The 23,267-nt window shown below is 51.7% G+C and overlaps 4 protein-coding genes across 6 annotated transcripts; 2 read left to right on the top strand and 2 right to left on the bottom strand.

Moving 5' to 3' along the window:
• Positions 1 to 7,163: 7,163 nt before the first annotated feature.
• Positions 7,164 to 8,707, bottom strand: LOC120687440 (uncharacterized protein ycf20-like). The gene is made up of 3 exons (XM_039969440.1): positions 8,547 to 8,707; positions 8,116 to 8,329; positions 7,164 to 7,619 (listed from the first exon to the last, which is right to left on the bottom strand). The coding sequence occupies exons 2-3, from the start codon at positions 8,289 to 8,291 to the stop codon at positions 7,166 to 7,168; spliced, it is 630 nt and encodes a 209-aa protein (XP_039825374.1). The 5' UTR covers positions 8,292 to 8,329; positions 8,547 to 8,707; the 3' UTR covers positions 7,164 to 7,165.
• Positions 8,708 to 8,843: 136 nt separating this feature from the next.
• On the top strand, positions 8,844 to 10,536 carry LOC120687456 (the record flags this gene model as incomplete). The annotated part of the gene is made up of 2 exons (XM_039969456.1): positions 8,844 to 9,080; positions 10,181 to 10,536. Coding segments are annotated over 2 exons (477 nt in total), but the record flags the coding sequence as incomplete, so codon positions are not given.
• A 71-nt stretch (positions 10,537 to 10,607) lies between these two features.
• LOC120687439 (mucin-1-like) lies at positions 10,608 to 11,825 on the top strand. The gene has a single exon (XM_039969439.1). It carries the CDS (start codon positions 10,710 to 10,712, stop codon positions 11,340 to 11,342), a length of 633 nt encoding a protein of 210 aa, XP_039825373.1. The 5' UTR covers positions 10,608 to 10,709; the 3' UTR covers positions 11,343 to 11,825.
• A 2,829-nt stretch (positions 11,826 to 14,654) lies between these two features.
• Positions 14,655 to 22,576, bottom strand: LOC120687402 (neurofilament heavy polypeptide-like). 3 transcript variants are annotated; one of them, XM_039969389.1, is made up of 4 exons: positions 21,635 to 22,573; positions 19,746 to 19,830; positions 15,098 to 15,139; positions 14,655 to 14,988 (listed from the first exon to the last, which is right to left on the bottom strand). In XM_039969389.1, exons 1-4 carry the CDS (start codon positions 22,472 to 22,474, stop codon positions 14,921 to 14,923), a joined length of 1,035 nt encoding a protein of 344 aa, XP_039825323.1. In that variant the 5' UTR covers positions 22,475 to 22,573; the 3' UTR covers positions 14,655 to 14,920. The 3 variants fall into 3 exon arrangements, 2 of the variants coding, with proteins under 2 accessions (XP_039825323.1, XP_039825324.1); XR_005680710.1 differs by lacking the exons at positions 14,655 to 14,988; positions 15,098 to 15,139 and adding exons at positions 16,675 to 17,386; positions 17,518 to 19,650 and having other exon boundaries at positions 21,635 to 22,576; XM_039969390.1 differs by lacking the exons at positions 14,655 to 14,988; positions 15,098 to 15,139 and adding an exon at positions 16,675 to 17,386 and having other exon boundaries at positions 21,635 to 22,574.
• Between the last annotated feature and the right edge of the window lie 691 nt (positions 22,577 to 23,267).

The raw sequence follows: 23,267 nt of genomic DNA on the forward strand, positions 1-23,267 counted from the left end.
GGCCGCCGGGGCCGGATCCGGCGAGGAGGAGGCCGGATCCGGGCCCCCCGTGTTCGATCTGCCGCTGGGCGCGCCCCCGTCGGTGGCTTGGGTGTGGCACGCCTCCGCCGTTTGGGTGGTTGTGCGGCCACCGCCCGCCGCCGCCGCTGCCGTCTTCGGGGGTCGGGGGCCCTCGGCCGCGCCGCCGCCGTCGACTCGTGCTGGCCGGGGGGCCGCTGCCGCGTCGCCGCTCGCTGGGGGCAGGCCTCCTCTGGCGCCGCCACCCCGTGGTGGCCGGTTGTGCGGGGGCGCGCAGCCGCGTTGCCGTCGCCGGCGCTCACACCGGTCGCGGCGCCCTTCCTGGCCGGCCCTCTCCGGTCTCGTGGCTTGCCATGCCGTCTGGTGGTCGGGGGCCGCCGCCGCCGTCGGCTTGGTCGCTCCTGGGCGGGCTCCCAGGCGGTTGCATCGAGCGCTCCCTTGGCCTGGGCGCTGGCCTGCATCGCCTGCTCGTCTTGGGGTCCCCCCCCCGTTGGACGTTGGCCGCCCTCCTGGTGACCTCCTGCGGCGCGGTGCCCGCCGGCGTACCCTCCTTTGCTGCGGTGGCGTCGGATTTGTGGAGGGACTTGGGTGGAGGCGAAAGCCATGGACCCATTTGCGGGCCGATGACGGCGACGCCCGTGGGCGCCGCTCACCTTCTTGAAGGCGTCATCGTTCCCCCTTGTCCCTCCTCTCCGGTGAGCTCTCCGGATGAAAATCCTTGCTCTGCCCCGTTGGCCGTCCTCCTGGTGGCCTCCTGCGGCGCGGTGCCGGCCGGCGTACCCTCCTATGCTGCGGTGGTGTCGGATTTGTGGAGGGGTTTGGGTGGAGGCGAAAGCCATGGACCCGTTTGCGGGCTGATGACGACGACGCCCTTGGGCGCCGCTCACCTTGTTGAAGGCGTCATCTTTCCCCCTCGTCCCTCCTCTTCGCTCCGGTGGTGGTGGTCGTTTGCTCTCTTCGGAGAGTTCCTGCTTCTGCGCCTGCCTTCGCTCGGTTGCATCTACATCGTTAGGGTTGCGTCGGTCGTCGTCTGGCGGATTCTTTGCCGCCGTTGCTCTGGCGGATGCTTTGCCGCCATCGTCGTATTGGTTGAAAATCACCTCGGGCGGATGCTTTGCCGTTGTCATCGTATTGGTTGAAAATCACCTCGGGCGGATGCTTTGCCGCCGTGGTTAGTTGGTTGGGTGGATGCTTTGCCACCGTTGTTGTGTTGTAGACTTTTGCACCCTTGTCGTTGTAGTTTACTTTGCAGGTTCAGTTGTATGGTTGTGCTAGGTTCGTAGGTCGGGAGAGTCTCCTCTCCTGTCGTTCTTGCTGTTCTTATCTGTTGTGTTGTCGTCCGCCACTTACTTAGTGGCGCTTGTATCCGTCTTAATAGCCTCTGCCTATTAAAATTTGTAATGATCGTATTGCTTTCCTCTTAATGAAATACGTGCTCAGGCACGTTCGCGAAAAAAATAGTACGTACTGCTGAACACAAAGATCGAGCAGAGATGGCGATGAGGAACACCAAAACAAAACGTGCTGCTGCATGATACTGGAGGAAACCTGTCGTTTCAGTTCAATATAATATAATGGTGTGGGCACGACGAGCAATCTGAATCTCTCATGGACAAGTCACAAGAGTGGACAGATCAAGAGCACTACATACTGTGCCATAACATTACTGACCCAGAAGCTAAGGATCCAAGAAAACCGATCAAGAGCCAAGTATAAACGAGAAATTAAGCACAAGAACCGGAGAAGAAAAAACTAATGGCCGAATCTGACAAAAGTAAATTAAAAAAGCTACGACGAAACGAGGAGAGCAGACCATGACACACAGCACGATAAGACGAATGAATCAGACGTATCCATACGAGTCCACATACCAGGGCTAACTAGCTAGCTAGGCACGCATATGCATATAGTGCCTACCTGGGTTTCCTTTCAATATCAGATTTCAGAGCCGTTGGATCTTGGATCTATCTCTTGAAGCCGTTGGATGCAGGCATCTGTAGTGCCTCAAACAAGGAGGTAGTCGATCCGGTGGGGGCGGCAGCGGCGGCGATCATGCATGTCTCTTGGGTCCTTCAGTCGCCTCCTCACCCGGAGCTTCTATCCACGCAAAATCAACCGCGCCAAGGTGGAGTTCTCGCCGGGGATCGTCTCCCAGGCGGCCTCAATGTTTCTCATATGGAAACGGAGAGGCGTCGGTGCTGTGGTCGCGGCCGCGTTGACTGGAGGGGTAGGGATCCTCATCTTCAAGAAACGTCCAGATGATGATGGTATGAGTTGAAATTGCTTCTGGTTATTTGCTTTGTTTGATATGTGACCTACGCATAGGACCTGTAGATGGTGATGTGACCATGGAGGACATGAAGGATGTGGACAACAAGCCAAGGCAGGAGGACATCAAGAAGGACATGGGGAAGCACCAGACGGACGTGGACATGGAAGCAAAGTTCCACAAGTGGATGGAGCGGATGGGCAGGGAATACCCGAATCAGGAAGAGAAGGCATACCGATTTGAGCTGCTTCAAGGAAAGGATGAAGCAAATAGAGACTTCCACTGAAGTAAAGAGTCCCCTCCCAAACGGTTTCGGCGACATGACAGATGATGAGATCAGGGCAATAACGAATTGCCACAAGCCTCGTAGCAAAGAATATGAGGCATCACTGATGCAGGTGCTCCTCTTTCCTCGTTACATTTTGTTCCTACTGAGAATTATCTGCTGTACTGATAACAACAAACCACCTAGACATTCAAACCAACACCATAAGAATTACATACTCAGTCTTGTGGACGTTGATTACACCTGTTCAAATAGAGTTGACCCAAATTGTCCAAAATATCTTTTCTTTATTAAAGAGCAAAGCGATTGGTCTCCTCATGACAAAAACTATGATGGCATGCCATTTTACTATGCACTAGTTTCCTTCTAGTAGGCAATGGGATTTGCATATTGCCGCAGCTTCCTCTGTCTTGGTTTCAGGAATGCACAGCATACAGATGAGACATGCACAATCTGCATTATCAGTCAATAGTAATGTGATGAAACAATTTATATTTATACTTGTTACCTTTGAGGCAGGCACCCATGGCCCAGCCGCCACATGATACTACTACTTCATTATGGTACTGATACAGGCTTAGATCAGGGCATCCAATACTGTCAGTCTATACATTAGCTAGCTGCCTTAATGCAATATGTCTGGAACTTCATCGTTATTACCAACTTAGATCTTGATATCTTGAAGCAACTGCATGCTTTTGCTGCTCTTTTTTTTTCACGAAATTGAACCAGTATATGTTCTTGGGTGTAACAGAGCAGTGGTTCTCTCATGAAAACAGGATTATGAATTCTTGAAGAAGAAGATGGAGGAGAGGGCTTTGATGAAGAAGGCGAAAAGGAACGTCGTCAACTGCTCAAAACAGTAATGCAGCTGGCAACTTCTATGTCCAGCCATGACTGAAGCACCTACTACTTGGGTCCTCCGCATGCTGGTTGGAATTGAGGCATTCGATAGTAGTCAATTTTACAGAGCTGCCTTGTAATATCTTCTATCCTAATGCTATCTTTCTGAATAAGATACCTGATATTGGAACTGTTACTCTCAGTCTTCATGAACAAACTCAAAACGATTTCCTTTACAATACAGAGGGAGTACTTGTGCAACAAATAAAAAGGGGAAACAAATTACTGCATGCAGTTAGGCTGGAGACCAATGGCAATGGAAGGTGACAGGAGAAGTACAGGTCCCATCGATGATGCTGCAGAGAATGAAATTAGTACCTGTTTAATTACTCTAAACACCTGGAGCTTATTTTTGCACCCCTGCTAAGCCTGCTTTAATTTATCTCTAGCACCTAACCTCTCCGGCCGGTGTCTGGCATAGCATACTAAGATTCCCTTAGTTAGCGCCCTGTTTTCTTCGACACTGGAGCTGCCCGGGGCTGTTATCCACTGCTAGCTTAGCTAAAGTGGTGGGTTGGTCTTGGTTGACCCACCCACTTACTCTGTAGGTTCGTTCAATTCCTTTTGGGTTGGTTTGCATGCTCATGCTCCCTCGCTGCTTTTTGCTCCACACCACACCATCAGGCAGCTTCTTCCTTTTCGATTTCGTGCAGCATACATGCATCGATCTCTTTCCCATTTGTGCTGTGCGTCCAGCAGGAAAAGCCAGAATGCCCTCCTTAATTGCTACTGGAGTATTCAATTCAATTCAGCTGATCCGATCCGTCCTTAATTATATATATATTGCCCTCCGTAGCTAGGATGGTAATGGTATGACAATTAACTAGCAGCTAAAAATAATACCATAACAAGCATGCATGTAGGCATCTTCAGTTTCCTTTCACTGTTTCGGCGAAATCCTTTTCCTATGGGATCCAGATCATAACTTCATCTTAAGCTAGCTATCTAGGGTTTAATAATTTGATTTGATGATGACGGAACAGCAGCAGCAGCAAGGGGACGTGATGACGACGACGACGCGCGTCCTGCTCCTGCCTGAGGACGTGCTCGCTCAGATCTTGTGCCGCCTGGCGCCGCGTCGAAGTGCGCCTGCGGCGAGTGGAAGCGTGCCATCGACGGCCGCCGCCTGCTGTGCGCCCACCTCCTGCCGCTCTCCGTCGGAGGCATCTTCCTCAACTTCTGGGGTGGTCACAGCCAAGCCGAGTTCTTCCGCCCCTCGGGCTCTACGGTGTCCGGCAGCATCGACCACCTGTACCCATGGACCGTATGGCACGCCGGCATGGTCAAGGATCATTGCAACGGCCTCATCTTGCTAGATAGCGTCGTGGCCAACCCGGCGACCGGATGGTTTGCTGCCTTCCCTCCATGGCAAGGTCAAGCATACCACACTATTTCCACGACAGTGCTTACCTCGTGTTAGACCCCACCATATCCTCACATTACAGCGTCTTCATAATCAACTATGCTCCTCTCTACTACGGTGAAGAAGAATCGATGATATCGCCGGCGGCGGAGGCGGAGTGGCCTCCATCCCCCTACCTGTTTCACGTCTTCTCGTCGAGGACTGGCCGGTGGGAGGAGCGACCATTCCTCCGACAAGGGGAGGCCGCTGGGGCCATTGCAGACATCCGTCCTACTGGAAGCAAACGCTCTAGGTGCATTGCCACAATAACTTCTTCAGGTACGGTGCTCATCCTTCATTCCTTCATCATCAGTTTATCAATAACTATTAATTCATACATATATATTCGTTAGTGATGATCAGAAGCATGCATTCATACAAATACAAACATCCATACAATGCGATGATATATATACACAATTGTATGTGTTGCAGGATTTGCTTGTCAAAAGATGAGTACCGAGTAATCAAACCGCCACCTGGTATTAGTATACATTCAGAAAATCTTGTCTTGGGGAAATCTGAAAAGGGGCCACACCTTGCCGCCCAACAATCATTGTGCTTCAGAGTTTGGATCCTTGACGAATCCAACCATGAGAGGGGTGAATGGGTGTTGACGCACTGTAACAAACATCTAGGGATGATGTTGCCACGCTGCTAGCTACTTGGACAACACAGTGTTTAATTTGGCCCTTGGATCCTTGAAGACATCAACTATAATCAATATCTCATGGTGTATGCTGATAGTGATATGGGCACGTGCGTCTTTGAAGGTGCGACCGCCGCAGCACCCGTAGTAAAACAGCAATCTGACTGCGGCTACAGCTTCGATGAAGACGATTTTTCTCTTGATAGCTGTAGAACCACTGAGGATACGACCAGCAGCTGCTACATTTCTGATCTGTTGGTACTTGGATTCCATCCTTACAAAGAGATTGTCTTCTTGGGATCAGGAAAAGAGAGAGCCCTGGCCTACGATATGAATTCGTCCAAGTTTCAATACTTGGGCAATATATACCCTACAAGTTATTATGAGGTCGATTTCGAGGACATATTTCAAGGCATCCAGGAGACATTTGTCTACACGCCCTGAAAGTTGGATGGTCATCCGAATACATCATCGCAAACGCCCCATCCGAATACACGCTCTGCAAGAATCGCCGGTCTGGTGATATTTTAGCATCACCCCCGGGTCGTAATATGACCCGGCGGCGTTCTCCACCTATTTTAATTTTCCTCTTCATCTCTTTCACTTCTCTCCCTTAGATTTTTTCCCCTCTCTCTCGGTCCTTCTGCAAAGGCACAGGGAGAATAGATTGCCCAAATTGTTTCGTCCTAGGACTCTCTTTTACGAGATCTTCATGTTATCTCGCGAGGAGGTCTTAGGTTATATACCTGAAAATTGTTTCTACTTATCCTTTCTATGATTTGTGCCTAACTTGTCATGGTTAATTTTGATGTATGGGCTCTTTGTTTTAATCTTGATGTATGGACTCTTTCAATTAATCTCGATGTACAAGCTGTTTAGTTGAGTTCTGCTAACTAGGCAATAATTATACCCGTGCGTTGCTACGGATAAAATTGGTATAAGTATCGGATACGTATCGATGCCTGTGCATTAATTTGTAGATATCTACGTGATCGAGTCGTGGACGGAGGGGTAGATCCGACTAGTATACAGGATGAGTTAAGACACACCTATCAATAATACGAGATGGACCAAACTAAAAAATTGGATGGAAATCTTACTCGCTTTAGAAATAGATTATAGATATATGCTGTAAAAAATGGTACAATATTATTATACAAATATTCTTTTGATGGGAAAAAGGTCTCCACCGCCAGTTCAAGATACCAACCGGCGGTGATGAGCCCTCATCACCAACGCTTGGTACATTCAGCACCGCCAGTTCATAAACCGGTGGACCCTCCCATCACCATCGACATAAATCCAACGCCACTCCAAAACCAGCAGTGATAGCCATTTTGAACCGGCAGTGATGGGTGCTGGAGTAGTGTCTTGGCGTCCGATTGATTGTCAGCTTATATGTAACTCCACATTGTGTCCAAAAATTGTGTGTGATTCATGCCATGAATTATGACTTGTATGTGTAACTAGTTATCATTTCAACAAAGGCCATAGATTGTGTAACTCAAAACAAGATGATCGTTGTTTTGAATTTAACTCCAAAATTCAACTTGTCTTTGACATCTTCTCTTTTGGTTGAGTTGGAAAACCGACATGTTCCATTGGCAGAAAAAAATATCAAAAACCTCAAAAAGAATTTTACCAAAGGCCAGCAAATATATTAATCTCGAAGTTGAATGGATTACACGATTCAAGAAGCTCATCCACTTCATATTTAAAAGAATCCAAAAACAACCCAAGTGTAAGCCCAGCTTTCCAGTAATTGAATATGGTAATCATATTCCTGATCCTACCAAGAAATGCAAAGGACGCCCTGTACATCAGCGCACCAATACCCTCCACAACGGCAACAGCAAGTCCGGCAGACAATATATCCCAGTCACCTGTTTGCCCAATGACAGTAGCAAAGGCCGTCGCGCAATAGAATCCAATCAGAAAGAATAGGATCTTCATTGGTAACCCTCTCCTTGCTTTGTTTAGCTTGGCAGAAAACTTGTTCCAAAAGGATTGAATTGCGCTGAAAAGGCGAGTGTTATTGCCTGATTGGTCACTACTATCGTCTGACATGGTCTTGACGGACCATTGCATCTGCCTACATAAAGAATGAATCATTTCTTATTGAAATGCACTACGGCATTGCTGAATGAAATATGATAGGTTCGTTTTTTAGTCAGATCAGCAGATTGACAAAGGAAGATGTATAGCTGAAGAAAATGAGAGCACTTAGGTGTGGTGTGAACGGTCGCTGCTCAAACCATACTATTAACAGCGAACTGATCGAGATCGCACATTTAGGATTCTCTACTTGCAAAATGCTGAAAGCAGACACCTAGGTCAAGCACGAATAAATTTGAATATTTCTAGTGAAGGTGTGGAACTGCCAAAATATGTGAAAAATGAGATATATATACAGTTTGCAAGCATAGAGCAACTCACAGATTGGATTCCAACATTGAAACTTAGATTCCCTAGCAGTGTTTACATACATTATCTACACTCGGTAATACTACTTGACTTTGAAACTCAGTCACCAGAATTAGCATATAAAACAGACGCTGCAGCTAATTGTTTCAGTCGTGCGAACGAACCTCGAGTTTCTGCGCAAGGAAGGAGATGCCGTGAGCAAGCAAAAGGTCCCTGGCTTCTCCCAGCGGCAGGAAATGGCTCCCCTCCGAACGCGGGATGCAGGAAAAAGCCTCGATCCAGAGCATTCCGACCAGCACGGCGACTTGGCGGCTCCCTCGCACAAGGCGAGACCTGACATATGCGGCCGGCGGCTACAGGCCAAGCATCTGCGCTGCGCTGAAAAATTCAGAAAATTCAAGAATATTTTTAAAACATTCCATCCGCTGATGAAGTAAACTAAGCCAATCTGAAACAAATCCAAGTATCCTGGCTCGTTTTCTCGTGATTGACGGTGGTCTGAGCCTCTGAGGGGGGCCTCCCATGGCCAGCCACCGAGCTTGCCCCCATCTAGCAGCTCAAGAGAAGCGTAAGAAGGAGGAGGAGCGTGGCTGACCTGTAACTACGCTCCTCGTTGATGGGCAGAGGGTCACCGGTCAGTCACCACCGGAGCCGGCGGCCGCAGTCCCCGCGGCCCCGTGGTGGAGTGGAGAGAGATGGGGGGCGGTTGGATGGAGGGGAGGGAGGGGAGCGGAGCGGCCGAAGAAGACGAGGCGAGGGGTCAAAAGAGGTAAAAAAATGTTGGGCCTAAAGATGTAATTCATGGGCCTTATTCCAAGCCAGTTGGGCTTCCTTTCCTTGGTCATTTGCTCTTGCAGTTGCAGCAGCAGCCAGAGCCAGCCCAGCCTACTGACTCAACCCCAGCGAGCAGAGCAGCGACCGAGGCGGCGGCGGCGGGGGTGGCAGCGGGTTCGGAGGGGCCGCGTGGGAGGTGCGTCGGCGGCACTTCTCCAGGAAGCGGTCGGTGGACGTGCGGCGGATCAACCCCAAGGTGCCCAAGGAGGAGGCCGTCGCCATCTCCGGCCGCCTCCTCCAGATCCTCTCCGACCACGGCCCCCTCACCGTCGGCAACACCTGGAACCACGCCAAGGTACAACACCAGCACGCTACTATCCCCTATCGACCTAGCTGCAAATACCCAGCCTGCTGCTCTGCTCGTCATTCCGAATCACTAGCGTCGATTATTTATTTATTTATTTATTTATTTATTTATTCTGAAAGTGATGAATCAGTAGCGTTGGTAAGAGGAGCAACTATGCAGTAGACGCCTTGAAACTAGAAATAGTCCATCAGAATGATCACGAAAATGGTAGTTCCTTTCCTTTTACCACGCTAGCTCGTCACATTTGGGGAAACAAATACTAGGCACTGGGCAGTGAAGTTTTTTTCTCTCTCTCTTTTGAATAATTGGGCAGTGAAGTAAAAACAGAATACAGTCCTTCCGCTGCACTGTGCCATCCACCTGTTGATCGGAGCATGGTCCATTCCGGCAGCCAGAGAGGAATCCTTATCCTTGTAGTTTTGAGTTTAGCGACTTCTGTGACTGTTCCAACTTTGGAGCTTTAGAGCGCTGTTTTATTGCGGTACCTTTGCAATCGCAACTTGTCTATGTTTATTTCAATCCACGATTTGTGTAGCCCGTCCAGCCTTGGTTGAAGCAGCAGTTTTTATCGACAATATGTGTGCTCCTTAGCAGCACACTTAGGTTTCAATCCGCCAAAAAGTGATCAACTGATGATACCCATTGGGTTATATTCAGTCAGCTTGTACTGTAATAAACTGGAATCGCCGTGGAATGTATTTTCAACTGAATATGTTCATATCAGCACGATTGTACTATGAGAAACTTATGCTATCGAATAGGGATTTTTATGTTCACTGTGTAGGAAGTAACTGATGACGATTTACAAGTGTAGATAGATACCTAATATATCAGTGTGGGTGTGGAAAATACTACTAGTTATTATCGAGCCCTTGCACTGTTCTTGGGTCCACTGCACTCTCACTTACAATCGTTTTGCTCATTCCCACATGTTTTGCATCTCTTTATTTCCCAGACTGCAGTTTAGTTGCATCTTGATTAGACTTACCCTTGTCTGATGTAGCTTAGCTTAGCAGCGTGTAGCATGTTTTTTTTTTTGTATGATTGTCTTGTGAAGAGCTTTTCACTGATGTTTAGCTTAACAACAGGATGCTGGTATTAGCGGCCTGAACAGCAAGACTCACATGAAGGTCTTGCTGAAATGGATGACGGGAAGAAGGGTTGTCAAGTTGACGTGTGTGCACGTCGGCAACGCAAAGAAGTTCCTGTACTCCCCCTACACTGAAAGCTCGGAAGGCAGCGGTTCATCCGCGCTGGCAGAGGATAATACGGCCTCTGCCCAAGGAGGGAAAGGGCAGCGGAAGAAGCAGGCTGCGGCTTTGCAGTAGTGATGGTCGATGAGGAGAAGCGGGCTGGAAACGGTTGATTTTTGGGGGATTTTGCAACTTTGTTTTCTACCATGATGATGGTGTCATCCAGTCTGGGGGCTGGTGTGAATTGTCAACACGTTCGGATGGCTGGCTGATTCACTGTAGCAGCTGGTTTTGCGCCGCCGCGCCAGCCCAGCCGATCCCCACGCCCCTCCCCAGTATACCTAAAATCAAACACCACCACTAGCAACCAGAGAGACACCAAGCAGATCTGCTCTGCTTCGGCCGCCGCCCGCCTCAGACCATCATGGCGCCGGCATTGCCCCGCGCCGCCCTCCTCCTCCTCCTCCCGCTCCTCCTCGCCTCCGCCGCGCGCTCCCAGTCCCAGGACGAGGCCGCCGGCCCCGCCTCCGACTCCGCCGCCTCCCCTCTCCCCCGCGACTCCGTCGCCGACACCAAATCCGCGCTCTCGCCAATCTCCCAGCCCCCTGCCGCCTCCGCTGCCGACGCCGCCGCCAACTCATCGCCTCCGGCTCCGCCAGAGACCTCCCCCGTGGCGGCCCCCTCCGACTCGCCCGCGCAGGCGCCGTCCTCCTCCCCGCCTCCCACGCACACGCATTCCGCTGCTCCAGCGCCCGCCGCCGACAAGGATGCTGACGGCCAAAAGGACAAGGACGACGACGGCGACCGCAAGTCCGCCCCCGCGCCCGCCCCGGCGGCCCAGGAGATTAAGGCCTCCAGCGCCGCCCAGCAGGCCAGTGGCGCTGATGATGGCGAGGTTCGCGAGGAGATGAACGGCGGCAAGAAGGCCGGCGTGGTGGTGGGCGCCTTCACGGCGGCCGCGGTCGTCGGGCTCGGCTGCTTCGTCTGGAGGAAGCGCCGGGCCAACATCCGCCGCGCCAGGTACGCCGACTACGCCGCGCGCCTCGAGCTCGTCTGATGGATCATCTTCCGCTTCATCGGTGGCTTGGATCGGAACGGATCGGATCATACATACTGGTTAGCTACTACTACTACTAGCAGAGTACAATGGTCATATATACGATAGATACGCACTTGCGATCTCCACTGAAACTGAGAGATACAATGCAGCACTAGTACTGATTGGTGAACAGAAGCGCACGCATCCGTTGTTGGTGTGATGCGTCCGCCTTCTTTCTTCATCCATCGGTCGGTCTCATAGATTGTTTCTTGTTCCATTCTACTCCATTGGTGTGTATGTGTGTGTGTGTGTGGAGTGTTCATTCTTTGGTGGTGAAGACATAAATAAATAATCCGATACATATTCATATATATGGATGGAGACGAGGAGGATACATCATTTTTGTACACCACGTCATCATGTCTCGTTGCAATTGTTGATGCTACTAAAATAGATTGATTGGTGATTCAATAATCACGGCATCGGTATGCACAGCTTTCAGATCCAAAGCATAGATAGGTACTAGCAGCAGTGGATCTCTGTTTCCCCCACTGCATGGTTGTTGCAAGCCTGACCGAGATCTACTAGGTGGTGGGTTATTTAACTGAGAATGTGCTAGTTATTTTTTGCGTACCTAAAAGAAATGGGCCTTCTCCCCTCCGGCTCATGAGCAAGCACACCAAATACAGTAGAGCAGTTGTAACAGCCATTTCCGTCCATGGAGCAGTTGTAACAGCCATTTTCGGTTCATACAGTAGATGTTTATACAGTATGTTGAGAAACGAAACGAAACGAGCGGAGATTGATGCGAAAGCCAAACGATGGACAGACATGGCAACGACCAAAAGTGCCAACGCCTTTCTTGGTTGGCTGGCCCGTGCGCACACTTAACATTTGGGTTGCCATTTGGCCGCCTTGTTGACTCCACAACGAAATTTGGTGGTCCCAACTGTCTGCAGGGAAGACAGACGGTTGAAAATCTTGAGGAACAGTGTATCATTTTCTAATCGTGCAGTCAAAGATCTCATTAGATTCATTTCGCGAAGTAGAGCAGAGATTGTGAAGTTAATTTTATAAACTGTCTTTATTTAATATCTCTAATTAATAGTCAAAGTTTGCTACGAAATCCAAATAGAGCCTAGCATATTTTTTTAGGGTCAGTTGGATCCATGCCACTCTAATTTCTTGAAATTGGATCTCATGTTGAAAATCATGCCATTGAGTGGCATGATTTTCAACATGACACCCAATTTCACGGAGTTGTGGTGGCATGAATCGAATTTTCTTTTTTTTTTAAGCCTACTCGTCCGTATGATATGATTCTACTGTAGCACGCACGGGCACGGCATCCTTTGCTTAGTCGGAACGATTTTTGTTTTCCATGGACACCCACACCACCGTAACCAAACCAAATCGATGGTCTCCAACCGTCCAGCTGTTCGTTGGTTTTGGTTGGAACCTTGCTCTCGCGGTCGCGGCATCAGCAAGTCAGGACGTGCACGTGACCTGAGGGCCTGTGCCTCCACGGCAGCGAATCACCGATGCACACGCGTAGCTTTCGCTACTCCGCCCATCCGGACCTTTCCATCCAAGTAATAGGAATCGATCACCGGCATCGAGGCGTTGACACTTGGACACAAAGCTCGCCAGGTTCGCCTCCACAGCAAACGAGGAGGATGCTGGTGGAAATGGCGAACGCACAAGCTCTGCATTTTCTTCTTTTCTGGAGTGCACTCTCTTCCCGTCACAGCAATGGGCCAGTGGTCAAACTTCGACTGCTTACAATTCAAGTACCTCCAACATGCATGAAGCTCTTGTGCTCTACTTTTAAGTTAAGCAATGGAGTGACCTGTCTGTATGTAACTCGAAACTACTACGTACAACAGAATGGAGTGTGTATGCTTGTGGGCGCCGTATTCAGCTGCCGCCTTTTACTTCGGCCTGTTCCGTTTTCCTTTCCCGGCTGGGCCACCTGGCTGGCTCCCAGAGGCCAGAGCCGACTCCTTATTTCGAATCCTTTTAGTCGCAACAACTCTCCCGCAGACGAGACAGTTCAGAAGAACCTTCAAGCACCAATACTGTTTGTAATCCAGAAGAAATTCATACGATACATACACACAAACTTGGATTGGTTCTCTCCTCAAGTCCTACTCCTGCTCTAAGACTGAGTCCAACAAAGAGATGCAAAATGAGAGAGGCATTCCCCAATTTACTTCATACACAGTAGATGCATCCCGCCCGCAAAAATCCTCATCTCCAACACACGGAGGCAAAAGCAGATGCAACCCGCCAGCCGTTCCTCTCGCGCCGCTTGTGAAGGGAGGGAGCAGAGGCGTCGCTGCGGCGGCGGCGCGCCCTCCTCCGCCGATTCGGCGGGGCCAGGCGGAGCGGATGAGGCGAGCGGCGGCGGCTCCCTCCTCCCTCGCCACGCCGGCCGAGCAGTGGCGGCTCCCTCCTCCCTCCTCTGCCCCACCTCCCTCACTGGCCCTCCGCCAGGGCCCGGAGCGGCCGGATCTGTGCGCTCGGCGGTGGCGAGGCCCGGCGGAGGCGCGGCAGTGCCGTGGCGGCAGCACAGTGCGGTGGCGGGGTGGTGACGCAGCGAAGGCGGGGCGGGAGCGGTTGGCATCGGCCTCCTCAGAGGGGGGCAGGAGGGGGTTGCGCGCGGAGGGGGACAGGAGGGGGTTGCGCGCGGCCGCTCGAGCTCGATGCCATGGCCCTGCCCGACCCCGCGTCCTCGACGGCCACGCGTGGGGCGCCGCCGCCATCGCCGGCCTCTGCTCCCCAGCCCTCCTCGCGGCGGCCCGGAGCTCCCTCCTCCCCTGGCCGGAGCTCCCTGCCCCTCCCTCTCCTTCTCCTCGCGGCGGCCTGCGGCAGGAGACCAAGGTGGAGCCGGCGCCGTCCGAGGGTGGAGCTCCCTCAACGCCGCCTCCTCCTCCTCCTCTGGTCCTCCGCCGCCGCCTCCTCTGGTCCTCCGCCGCCTCCTCCTCCTCCTCTGGTCCGCCGCCGCCTCCTCCCCTGCCAGCCGGGGCGTCCTCTGCCGCCTGGACACGCCGGCCGGCCTCGCCCCGCGCCGGCCTTGCCCGTGGCGGCGATAGGAGAGGGCGAGGAGCAAGAGCGCAAGGACCGGGGAAAGCTGGCGACGCTTCATCTCCGTCGCCGCGGGCGGCGAGATCCGGCGGCGCACGACGCGGTGGGGCAGAACAGCGCGTGGCGCGGCCGGCGGGGCGGAGCAGATGCGTTTGCATTCCCTCTCTCCTCGAATGCAAATTGCCTCCCACATTTGCGTGATCTGTTGGACGGGATGCCTTCGTGAACAGTAGCCATCGGAGAGGCAAAAATACGTTTGCCTATCGCTGTTGAAGTTAGTCTAAGCATCTAATTTGCAGAGTCAAGCATTTCACAACATGCCCCAGCCCAGATGAAGCATTCAGTCCACCCTAATCTTCGGACTACTAGTACAGATCCCAGGTGGGGTATGGGGGCCATGCATCATCTGCCAATTGGATGGATATACGATAGTATAGAATTCAGTACCATAGGTTTACTCGCACATGTTCAACAAATAACCTACCATGCCTCAACACAAGACTAACAATCTAGCATTTGTTGCCAGCCGTTGTTGTCTTTAAAGCATCCACTGCTGTTACCCTCTGTGGTACAAAATCTGAAAAAAAAAAATGCAGGAATGAGCTGGTCAGTTCGTCTTGCCTTATACAGAAAAGCAGCTGTGTACCTTCCCAGAGATTTAAATGAAAAGATGAACATTTATTTACCTGAAAGAAACTTAAAACCCTTCTGGCTGCAGACAGCTGTTGCTGAAAATTGAGCAGAGGTGGCATCAGATACACCAACAAAAGAAAATGATACTATGTACAAACCCACTGCGAAACAGGCTTCATTTTAATGCTAAGATTAGTGCGAGGGGGAGCACAGCTAGGACTTGGATGAAAAATATTAAATTAATTCACAGTATCCGTAAAATTAATAGTTAATGTACATATAAATGACTATGTTTAGATAGGTAAGGGGTGGGTGTCTATTTTCCCAATAGAGCAAGCTTTAACAGACTCACAGCTACGCACTCCAAGAGCTCTTCTATGGGTAGCTAAAAGTCTAATTTAGCTATTATGTAAAACAAAATAGCTAGAAAAAAATTATGCAATCCAACAGTTTATCTAAAACCAAGCACGAGCAAAACTCTCTTCCTCCTCTGCCTCCAGGCGCCAGGGTCAAAATTGGCCGGCCGCTAGTTTGACCGGTCGATTCCTCACCGGCGGCGAGGGAGAAGAGGCCGGCGAGCATCCTTGGCACGAGGGGAACTCATTCCGCGTCCAGGCCGCCTCTACGCGCCGCCGCCCTTCTCCACCGCCCGCCTCGTCGACCACCTCCAGGCCACGCTCGCCGACGCGCTCGTCGCCTACTACCCCGTCGCCGGCCGCTTCGCCACAGAGCAGCACCCCAGCGGCGGCGTCTGCTCGGAGCAGCACCCCAGCACCCCCACGGAGCAGCACCCCAGCACCGCGCTCGCCAACCCAGGCCGCCCAACGACCACCGCACGGCCCGGCGGCCATCGCCCCTGAGTTCCTCCCCGCCCCTCACTCCTCCGCGGCACGGGCCGGCGTGGATCCGGCGGGCCTGCCCGCAGTGCAGCCGGCAGCAGCTCCGCGTGGGAGATAGAGCTGCGGCCTGCGGTAGCTGCGCCGCGCACACGAGGAGGAGCAACAGAGTAGGACCCGCGCGGGCGCAGGAGCTGCCAGGGAACGGTGGTAGCTGCGCCGCGCACGCAAGGAGGAGGAGCAACAGAGCTGCTCTGGAGCGCGGCCACGGGTGGGCGGCGGCGGCGCACACGGACGCGGACATCCGGGCGCGCGTGGCGGCGTGGACGGCCAATCCCGTCGTCTACACGCTGCGCTACTTCGACCCTAGCGGCGTGATGATGGAGAGCTCGCCGCGGTTCGACATGTACGGCTGCGACTTCGGGTGGGGGATAGCGCTAGCGGTGCGTAGCGGCAGGGCCAACAAGTTCGACGGCAAGGCGTTGCTGTACCCGGGGAGGGAGGGCGGCAGCAGCGTCGACGCGGAGCTCGTGCTGACGCCGGAGCACATGGCGCGGCGCGAGCACGTGGGGGAGAGAGGACAGCGGGAGGGAGGGAGCGTGGGGGTGGGATAGCGGACGGATGGGGGAGGCAAATTTGCCAGCGTGGAGGATGATTTACATGACAGGATACAATAGAGAGTATGATACATACACTGTTGGATCCAGTTTTTGGGTGAGTTTCTATTTTTTAGATAACCAAACCAGGATACAAGAGCTGTTGGAGATGCTCTAAGGCCCACAAGAACATGAAAAAAAAGGATCAAATTGATTGCCATCTATACGTTGTTTAAGGGACTAGTTGTCTCCCGCGCATCAGTGGTGTACTTATACAATCTACAATGACTGTTTTTGATATGGCTTATGGAAGGATAACACGAATGGCAGATTGATAACACCCTGGCTCGCCCTCGCTAGAGGCTCTGAGCACACAAGGGATTATCTTTTCTGCTTAACCTTAATGAGCCGCAGCCCTTACAATGATATAGAGTCTCCATGTAACAAACACTCCCTGAATTACAGTCGAATAAAAAGGAAACAAAACCAAAACTATCTTTCAGTTCCTCAGCTGTAGCCACGATTCCTTTCTTCTTGCGCTGGTATTTCTTGCCAATGAAAGTGTCCACAACACTCCCCCCCCCCCCCCCCCTCGACCAAAAAACTCGTCCTCGAGCTTCGACGATGGGTACTTCTCCTTGAACTTTGGCAGGTGCTCCCATGTAGCCTACGCTGGACTGCACCCCTCCCACTGCACCAGCAGGGCCCAAGAATTGCGCGCCGGTGTAGCCCGAAGGACCTTAGCCGGGACCGGTAGCACGCAGCCGTGAGCGATGGGAGGCAGGGCGACCACGGACGACAGTGGCGCGCCATGGTGCTTCTTCAGGAACACGACGTGGAAGACATCATGAATGCGCACCTTAGGAGGAAGACGCGGGCGGTACGCCATGGAGTTAATATGTTCGATCACCTGGAAAGGCCCATAAAACCATAGCGTCAGCTTCCCTTTGAGCGGTCGGTGATGCCGGCCGCTGTGCTCTGATGAAGATGAAGCCAGACCCAATCATCAACCTGAAAGCTGTAGCCGAACAACTTGCTTACCCTCATGTGCTGCGGAATGGTGGCAAGCCGCTGGTCCAGGAGGTGCTTGAGGCTGCAGTGATCGGTGCGGACGATGAACTCCCGCGTCCAGAGATACGGCCGCCAGTGCCGGACAACTTGGACGAGGCCGATAAGTTCGCGCTTGTACGCAGCAAGCTTGGCATGTTCTGGGGCGACCAAGCGACTAAAGAACGCGATCGGTCCGTCTCCTTGATGAAGCACCGCGCCAAAGCCCGTGCCGGAGGCGTCACAGTCGACGATGAAGGGCTTGTCGAAGTCCGGCAATTGAAGGCCCGGCGCCGACGTGAGAGCCTGTTTGAGCGCAAGCGCATCGAAGGCCGTTGTTGCCGCCGATGTCCATTGGAAAGCTTCCCACTTAAGGAGGGCCGTCAATGGCGCCGTAGTCGTGGATGAACCGGCGATAGTAGCCGGTGAGCCCGAGGAAGCCGCGAAGCGCCTTAATGGAATGGGGCAGGGGCCACGCTTGCACTGTGCTGATCTTGTTAGTGTCCATGGCCATGACGCCGTCGGCGATGACATGACCCAAGTATTGGATCCGTTGCTCCCCGAACGAGCACTTGGAGCGCTTAAGCATGAGTCCGTGTTGTCGCAGTGCGAGGAAGACAGCGCGGACGTGCTCTAGGTGTTCCAACCATGACCTGCTGAAGATAAGGATATCATCAAAGAAAACGAGGACGCACCGACGGAGGAACGGCTGCAGCACAGCGTTCATCAACACCTGGAAGGTAGACAGGGCATTGGTGAGGCCAAATGGCATCACTAGGAACTCAAAATGCCCGTCATGATTTCGAAACGCCATCTTCGCGATGTAGTCGGGGTGCATGCGGACCTGATGATAGCCACTGCGTAGGTCCAGCTTGGTGAAGAACACCGCGCTCTTGAGTTCGTCCAGCAGTTCTTCGACAATCGGGATGGGAAACTTGTCGCGCACCGTCTTGATGTTCAAGGCACGATAGTCCACGCAAAAACGCCACGAGCCGTCGCATTTGCGAACCAAGAGCACCGGAGATGAGAAAGCTGACGTGCTTTGGAGAATGATCCCTTGCGCCAACATCGCCTGGCATTGGGCTTCAATTTCATCTTTGAGCAACTGCGCTTAGAGGTAAGGGCGCACGGCCACCGGTGGTGTCCCCGGCAACAGATGGATCCGGTGGTCGAACGCATGCGCCGGCCGAAGGCCCTTGGGTTCAGCGAACAAGTCCGCGAACTCAGCTAGAAGGGCAGTCAGAAGGTCGCGCGCGTCGGCCTCCACCACGCGCAAGAGTGGCCTGGTTGCGGATGCCGCTCCATTGGACACGGTGGTCCTGCCGCCAAAACACCATGGCCAGGTTGGTGAAGTCCAAGAGGATGGGGTCGAGTGAGCGGAGCCAGTCGCAGCCAAGGACGATGCCGAAGCCGCCTAGGGGAATGACGAAAAGGTCAATCGTGAACTCTTCCTTGTCAATGACGGGGCGCACCGCCTTGCACACCCCCGCAGAGGTGACGTGATCACCATTCGCCATGCCGACGGAGAGGCCGGGACAAGGCTCCGGGGTAAAGCCGAGACGTTGCGCCAGCGACTCGTCGACAAACGAGTGAGTAGAGCCTGAGTCGACCAGGGCCATGGCATGAGTGTCGCGGGCAATGGTGGCCAGTTGAAGCATAGCATTCGTCTGGATGCCAGTGATGGCCGCCACCAAGACCTTGAGGTCATCATCAGATCCACTGCCGTCCGAAGCATCCTCGTCAGCGCCCAAATCTAGGAGATAGATGCCCTTGCCGGTGCAGTACTTGACGTGGTCGCGCGAGAACTTCTCGGGGCAGTTGAAGCACAGGCCGTCAAGGCGCCGTTGTGCCATCTCTTCAGGTGATAGGCGTTTGAACCGCCTGACGGCAATAGCCGCCAGCTTGAGTGGGGCGCCGGACGTTGCTGGTGTTGAGCCTGGCACTCCGGCCGTAGAGGGCGCCTTGGAGGTCGACGTGGGCGTGCATTGGATGGGGCGTGACGGAAGGTGGCTGCTGGCGACACATGTTTCCGTGGGCACGGATTGGCGGCGTTCGAACGCCCATGCCAGGACACATGTTTGTATGTCTTACGTATTTCTTCAACTTGTGTATGTCTTACTAGACAACCTTAAATGAAGACACAACGTCCACCTTGAATTGCGTTTTTAAGCATAGATGATGAAGAGAAACTGTAAATTGAGAGGAAGAAAGGGCCAACTTACAAAGATTATCGTAAATAATTGACTTCTTACGATCCTTCACAGCATTGCGATAAGCATCCCATGCAAACTTCCCCAAGAATAACTCCTGTGTTTACAAGTGTGAATACAACATCAATTGAAATTACAGAAATATAGCAAGAATCGAATGTCAGCAGGTATTGCCAAATTTATGAATGGTATAGAAATGCATGCTGCAAGTTGCAATAGCAGTACAACCATTGTTTTCCCCAAAAGTAATGAAAAACCTAATTCTTTGTTGCATTCTATGTTAAGGCAATCTCCAACAATCTTTTTATGATTCATGTGCAATCATCAACTTTACAGAAACTCAAACCAATTTCTCCAATAACTAACTCACAGAGTTTTCTGCCAGTGTATGAATTGTGAAATGAAATGGTGTAAACAAACGCCAGCAGAATCAAGCCTAGACAGTAGGTACTGGGCATTCCATGGGGAATGCAGTCAGCTAAAGATGGTTTATTACCATGGAGACTGCAGACTAGTTGACAACGTAACGATTTAAACAGATGAACATGAGCTAAAAGTGGCATGAAACAAATCTGGAACCCCATACCTGGCCACTGACATTTTGGGTAACCTCATAGTTCCTCAAGTACAATTGGCAGGTAAGAACTACTAGGCTAATATAATCTGATTAATGAAACCCCACAACTCAGTAAATGGTAACATAAACCTATATTTCAATACACAAGAATATGATAGACAACAGTACAGCACCAATATTTCAGTCCCAGGAAAACAATGAAGTCACACTAGGAAAGGTCTTCATAATTCCACTAGCTACCAAGTTTGAAGGCAACCAGTTTCATGTATGGTGTTGGTGTACACAGTAAAAACATACAAATAGGGAGACGTGGGACTGGTGGTGTGTGCGTGTGGGTGGGGGGCACATGTTCCTGATATCACAACTGCAGTGAGAATCAAATCATCCAATTGGTAGAAAATGGACATAATGATATGATGTTTTAATCCTCCAATATCTAATTGATAGAAAATGTTAATTTATCCAGATCAGCTTAAGTGTACGGTTCATGTCCAATTACACCTTGTAAGTGTAAATTATCAATGAATTGGAACCTAAACCAATTTCTTCAATATCTAACTCAGAGTTTTCCACCCAATCAATACCTTGTGAAAGGAAGTATGTCAGTTGTCAGCAAACACCAACAACAAGCCTAGATAGTGGATGTTTTGTGGAGAACCAAATCAGCTAAAAAAAATGGAATGTTATCATGACAACCAGTAGATAATGCAATGTTTCAAGCAAATGTACAAAAGTGACAGACAACAAATCTGGAAACCCCACACAAGGCAATGAACATCTCTCTGGATGGCATTCATAGCTCCTCTAGTGCACTGGGTAGGCAAGGATTTCTAGCTAATATAATCTAATTAATGAAATCCTGCAGCTCAGTAAAATGGACCTAATGAGTCAGAGAAGTCCCTGCAAAACAGTGAAGACGCACTAGGACAGGTCATCATAACTCCACTAGCAAGTTCGACGGCAACTTGTTTCTCTTTCATATACGAGGTAAAAGGCGCACCCATTCACAGTGCAGAAACACAAATCGGGCAGGATGGATTCGGGTGACAATTTTTTTAAGATTGAAAAATCCCGGCCTTGAACATTGAAGGTGAATGTCTACAGCCAATATCTAAGGCAATTCATCAAACATCTTGTCTGTGCCGACAGCATCACCAAAGTAAATCAATCTTAATAACTCAATAGAAATCAATCCTAATTACTAAACCATGGCAATCCGGAAAAAAAAAAGGATACGATGCTTTAATCCTCCATTATCATATCGAATTGCTAGCATTAATCATTACATTTGGAGTAGAAATGAGGAAAATTGGAGGGGTCGTACCGATGCCTTATTAATGAGGAAGACAGCCTCATTGGATGCGCGGATGGTGGCGTCCTCGGCCCGCATCAGCTGCCGCACCCGCGCCATCGGGAAGCTGCACGAACCCAAGTCGGCCGCAGCCGCCTTCTGGTCCTTCCGCTTCTTCTTCAGGGGCGTAGATGCGGGCGCATCCCCATCGCCGGAAGCTCTCTTCGGGCTCCTGGCCTCATTTTGGGGCTCATCGTCGCCGCGCTTCCTCTTGGTGGGCGTGGGCTTCTCGCTCTTGGTTTGCTTCTTCGTGGGAGTGGTCGCGGGCGCCGCAGACTTCCGCGCTTTGCCGGGTGACTGCTGCTGCTTCTTCGGCGTGGGCGCGGGCTTCTCCGCTTTGCTGGTTGATTTCTGCTTCTTCGCGGGCGTCAGGGGCTTCTCCGGCTTGCCGGGTGACTGCTGCTTCTTAACGGGCGTCGCGGGCTTCTTCGGCTTGCCGGATGACTGCTGCTTCTTCGAGGGCGTCGCGGGCTTCTCCGGCTTGCCGGGTTGCTGCTTCTTCTTCGCGGGCTTGGGTTCCGGGCCGTCGCCCTTCTTCCTCTTCTTCGCGGGCGTCGCCGCGTCGCCAGACGCCTGCTGCTTCTTACGCTTGCCGCCCTCTTGGGGCTCCGGCTTGTCGCGCTTCCTCTTCGCGGCCGCCGGCTTCTCCTGGGTGATTTTGCGAGGTTTCGGGGCCGACCGCGCCTTGGCGCTGGCGGCTGAGGACTCACCCGAAGCTTGCTTTGGCCGGCCCTTGGAGCCGGGGGTGGCGCCGCCGTTGCGCTGGGTGGAGGGAGGAGCGGGTTTTACTGGGGTGGTCTTCTTCCCGGCCATGTTGCGCCGCCGCCCGAACCCTCGCCGGGAGCTCAAATGCCGTGGTGGCTGGCGTGGCAGATCGAGGGGGGAGTTCAAAATTCCTCGGAGGCGCCTCGGGAAACAAATGGATGGATGGCTGGGAAACAAATTTAGAGGAAACTGAAGGCGTGTTTAGTTGGTGAAAATTTTTGGATTTGGTTACAGAAGCATTTTTGTTTTTATTTGGTAATTAGTGTCCAATCATATACTAATTAGGCTCAAAAGATTTATCTCATCATTTTCAGCTAAACTGTGCAATTAGTTATTTTTTAAAATTATATTTAATACTTCGTATATGTGTCCAAAAATTTGATGTGACGGAAAATCTTAAAAAATTTTGGAAACTAAACAAGGCCTGCCTGCTCGGAGGAAATTGCTTACTTCAAGAAGATCTTTTAAGGGTTTTTTGGATTCATGCCATTAAATTTTTTAATTTTTGAGATATGCCATTACAATTAATTTATTCTGAAATTTGTCATTATAATTTTTCACTTCTTGGAACCATGCCATTTTGTACGTTTTTGATGCTCTTGGACCCACTTACAGACCCACATATTTTCGTATGACCCAAAATACCTTATGCCTTCACTCACTGACGCGTTGGGCCCACACGTCAGCTTCTGCTTCAACCTCAGGTTCTTCGTCTTCCTTCTACCTCCTCGCCTCCGCTCCACACCCCCACGGCGCCGCCGGCCTGCTCCCTCGCTGGGCGAGCTCCTCCCCCGCCTGGCCTTGCTCTGGATCTGGGGCAAGCTCGCCCCCCGCGCGAAGG

The sequence above is a fragment of the Panicum virgatum genome, chromosome 9N, assembly GCF_016808335.1.
Source record: "Panicum virgatum strain AP13 chromosome 9N, P.virgatum_v5, whole genome shotgun sequence".
Taxonomy (NCBI): domain Eukaryota; kingdom Viridiplantae; phylum Streptophyta; class Magnoliopsida; order Poales; family Poaceae; genus Panicum; species Panicum virgatum.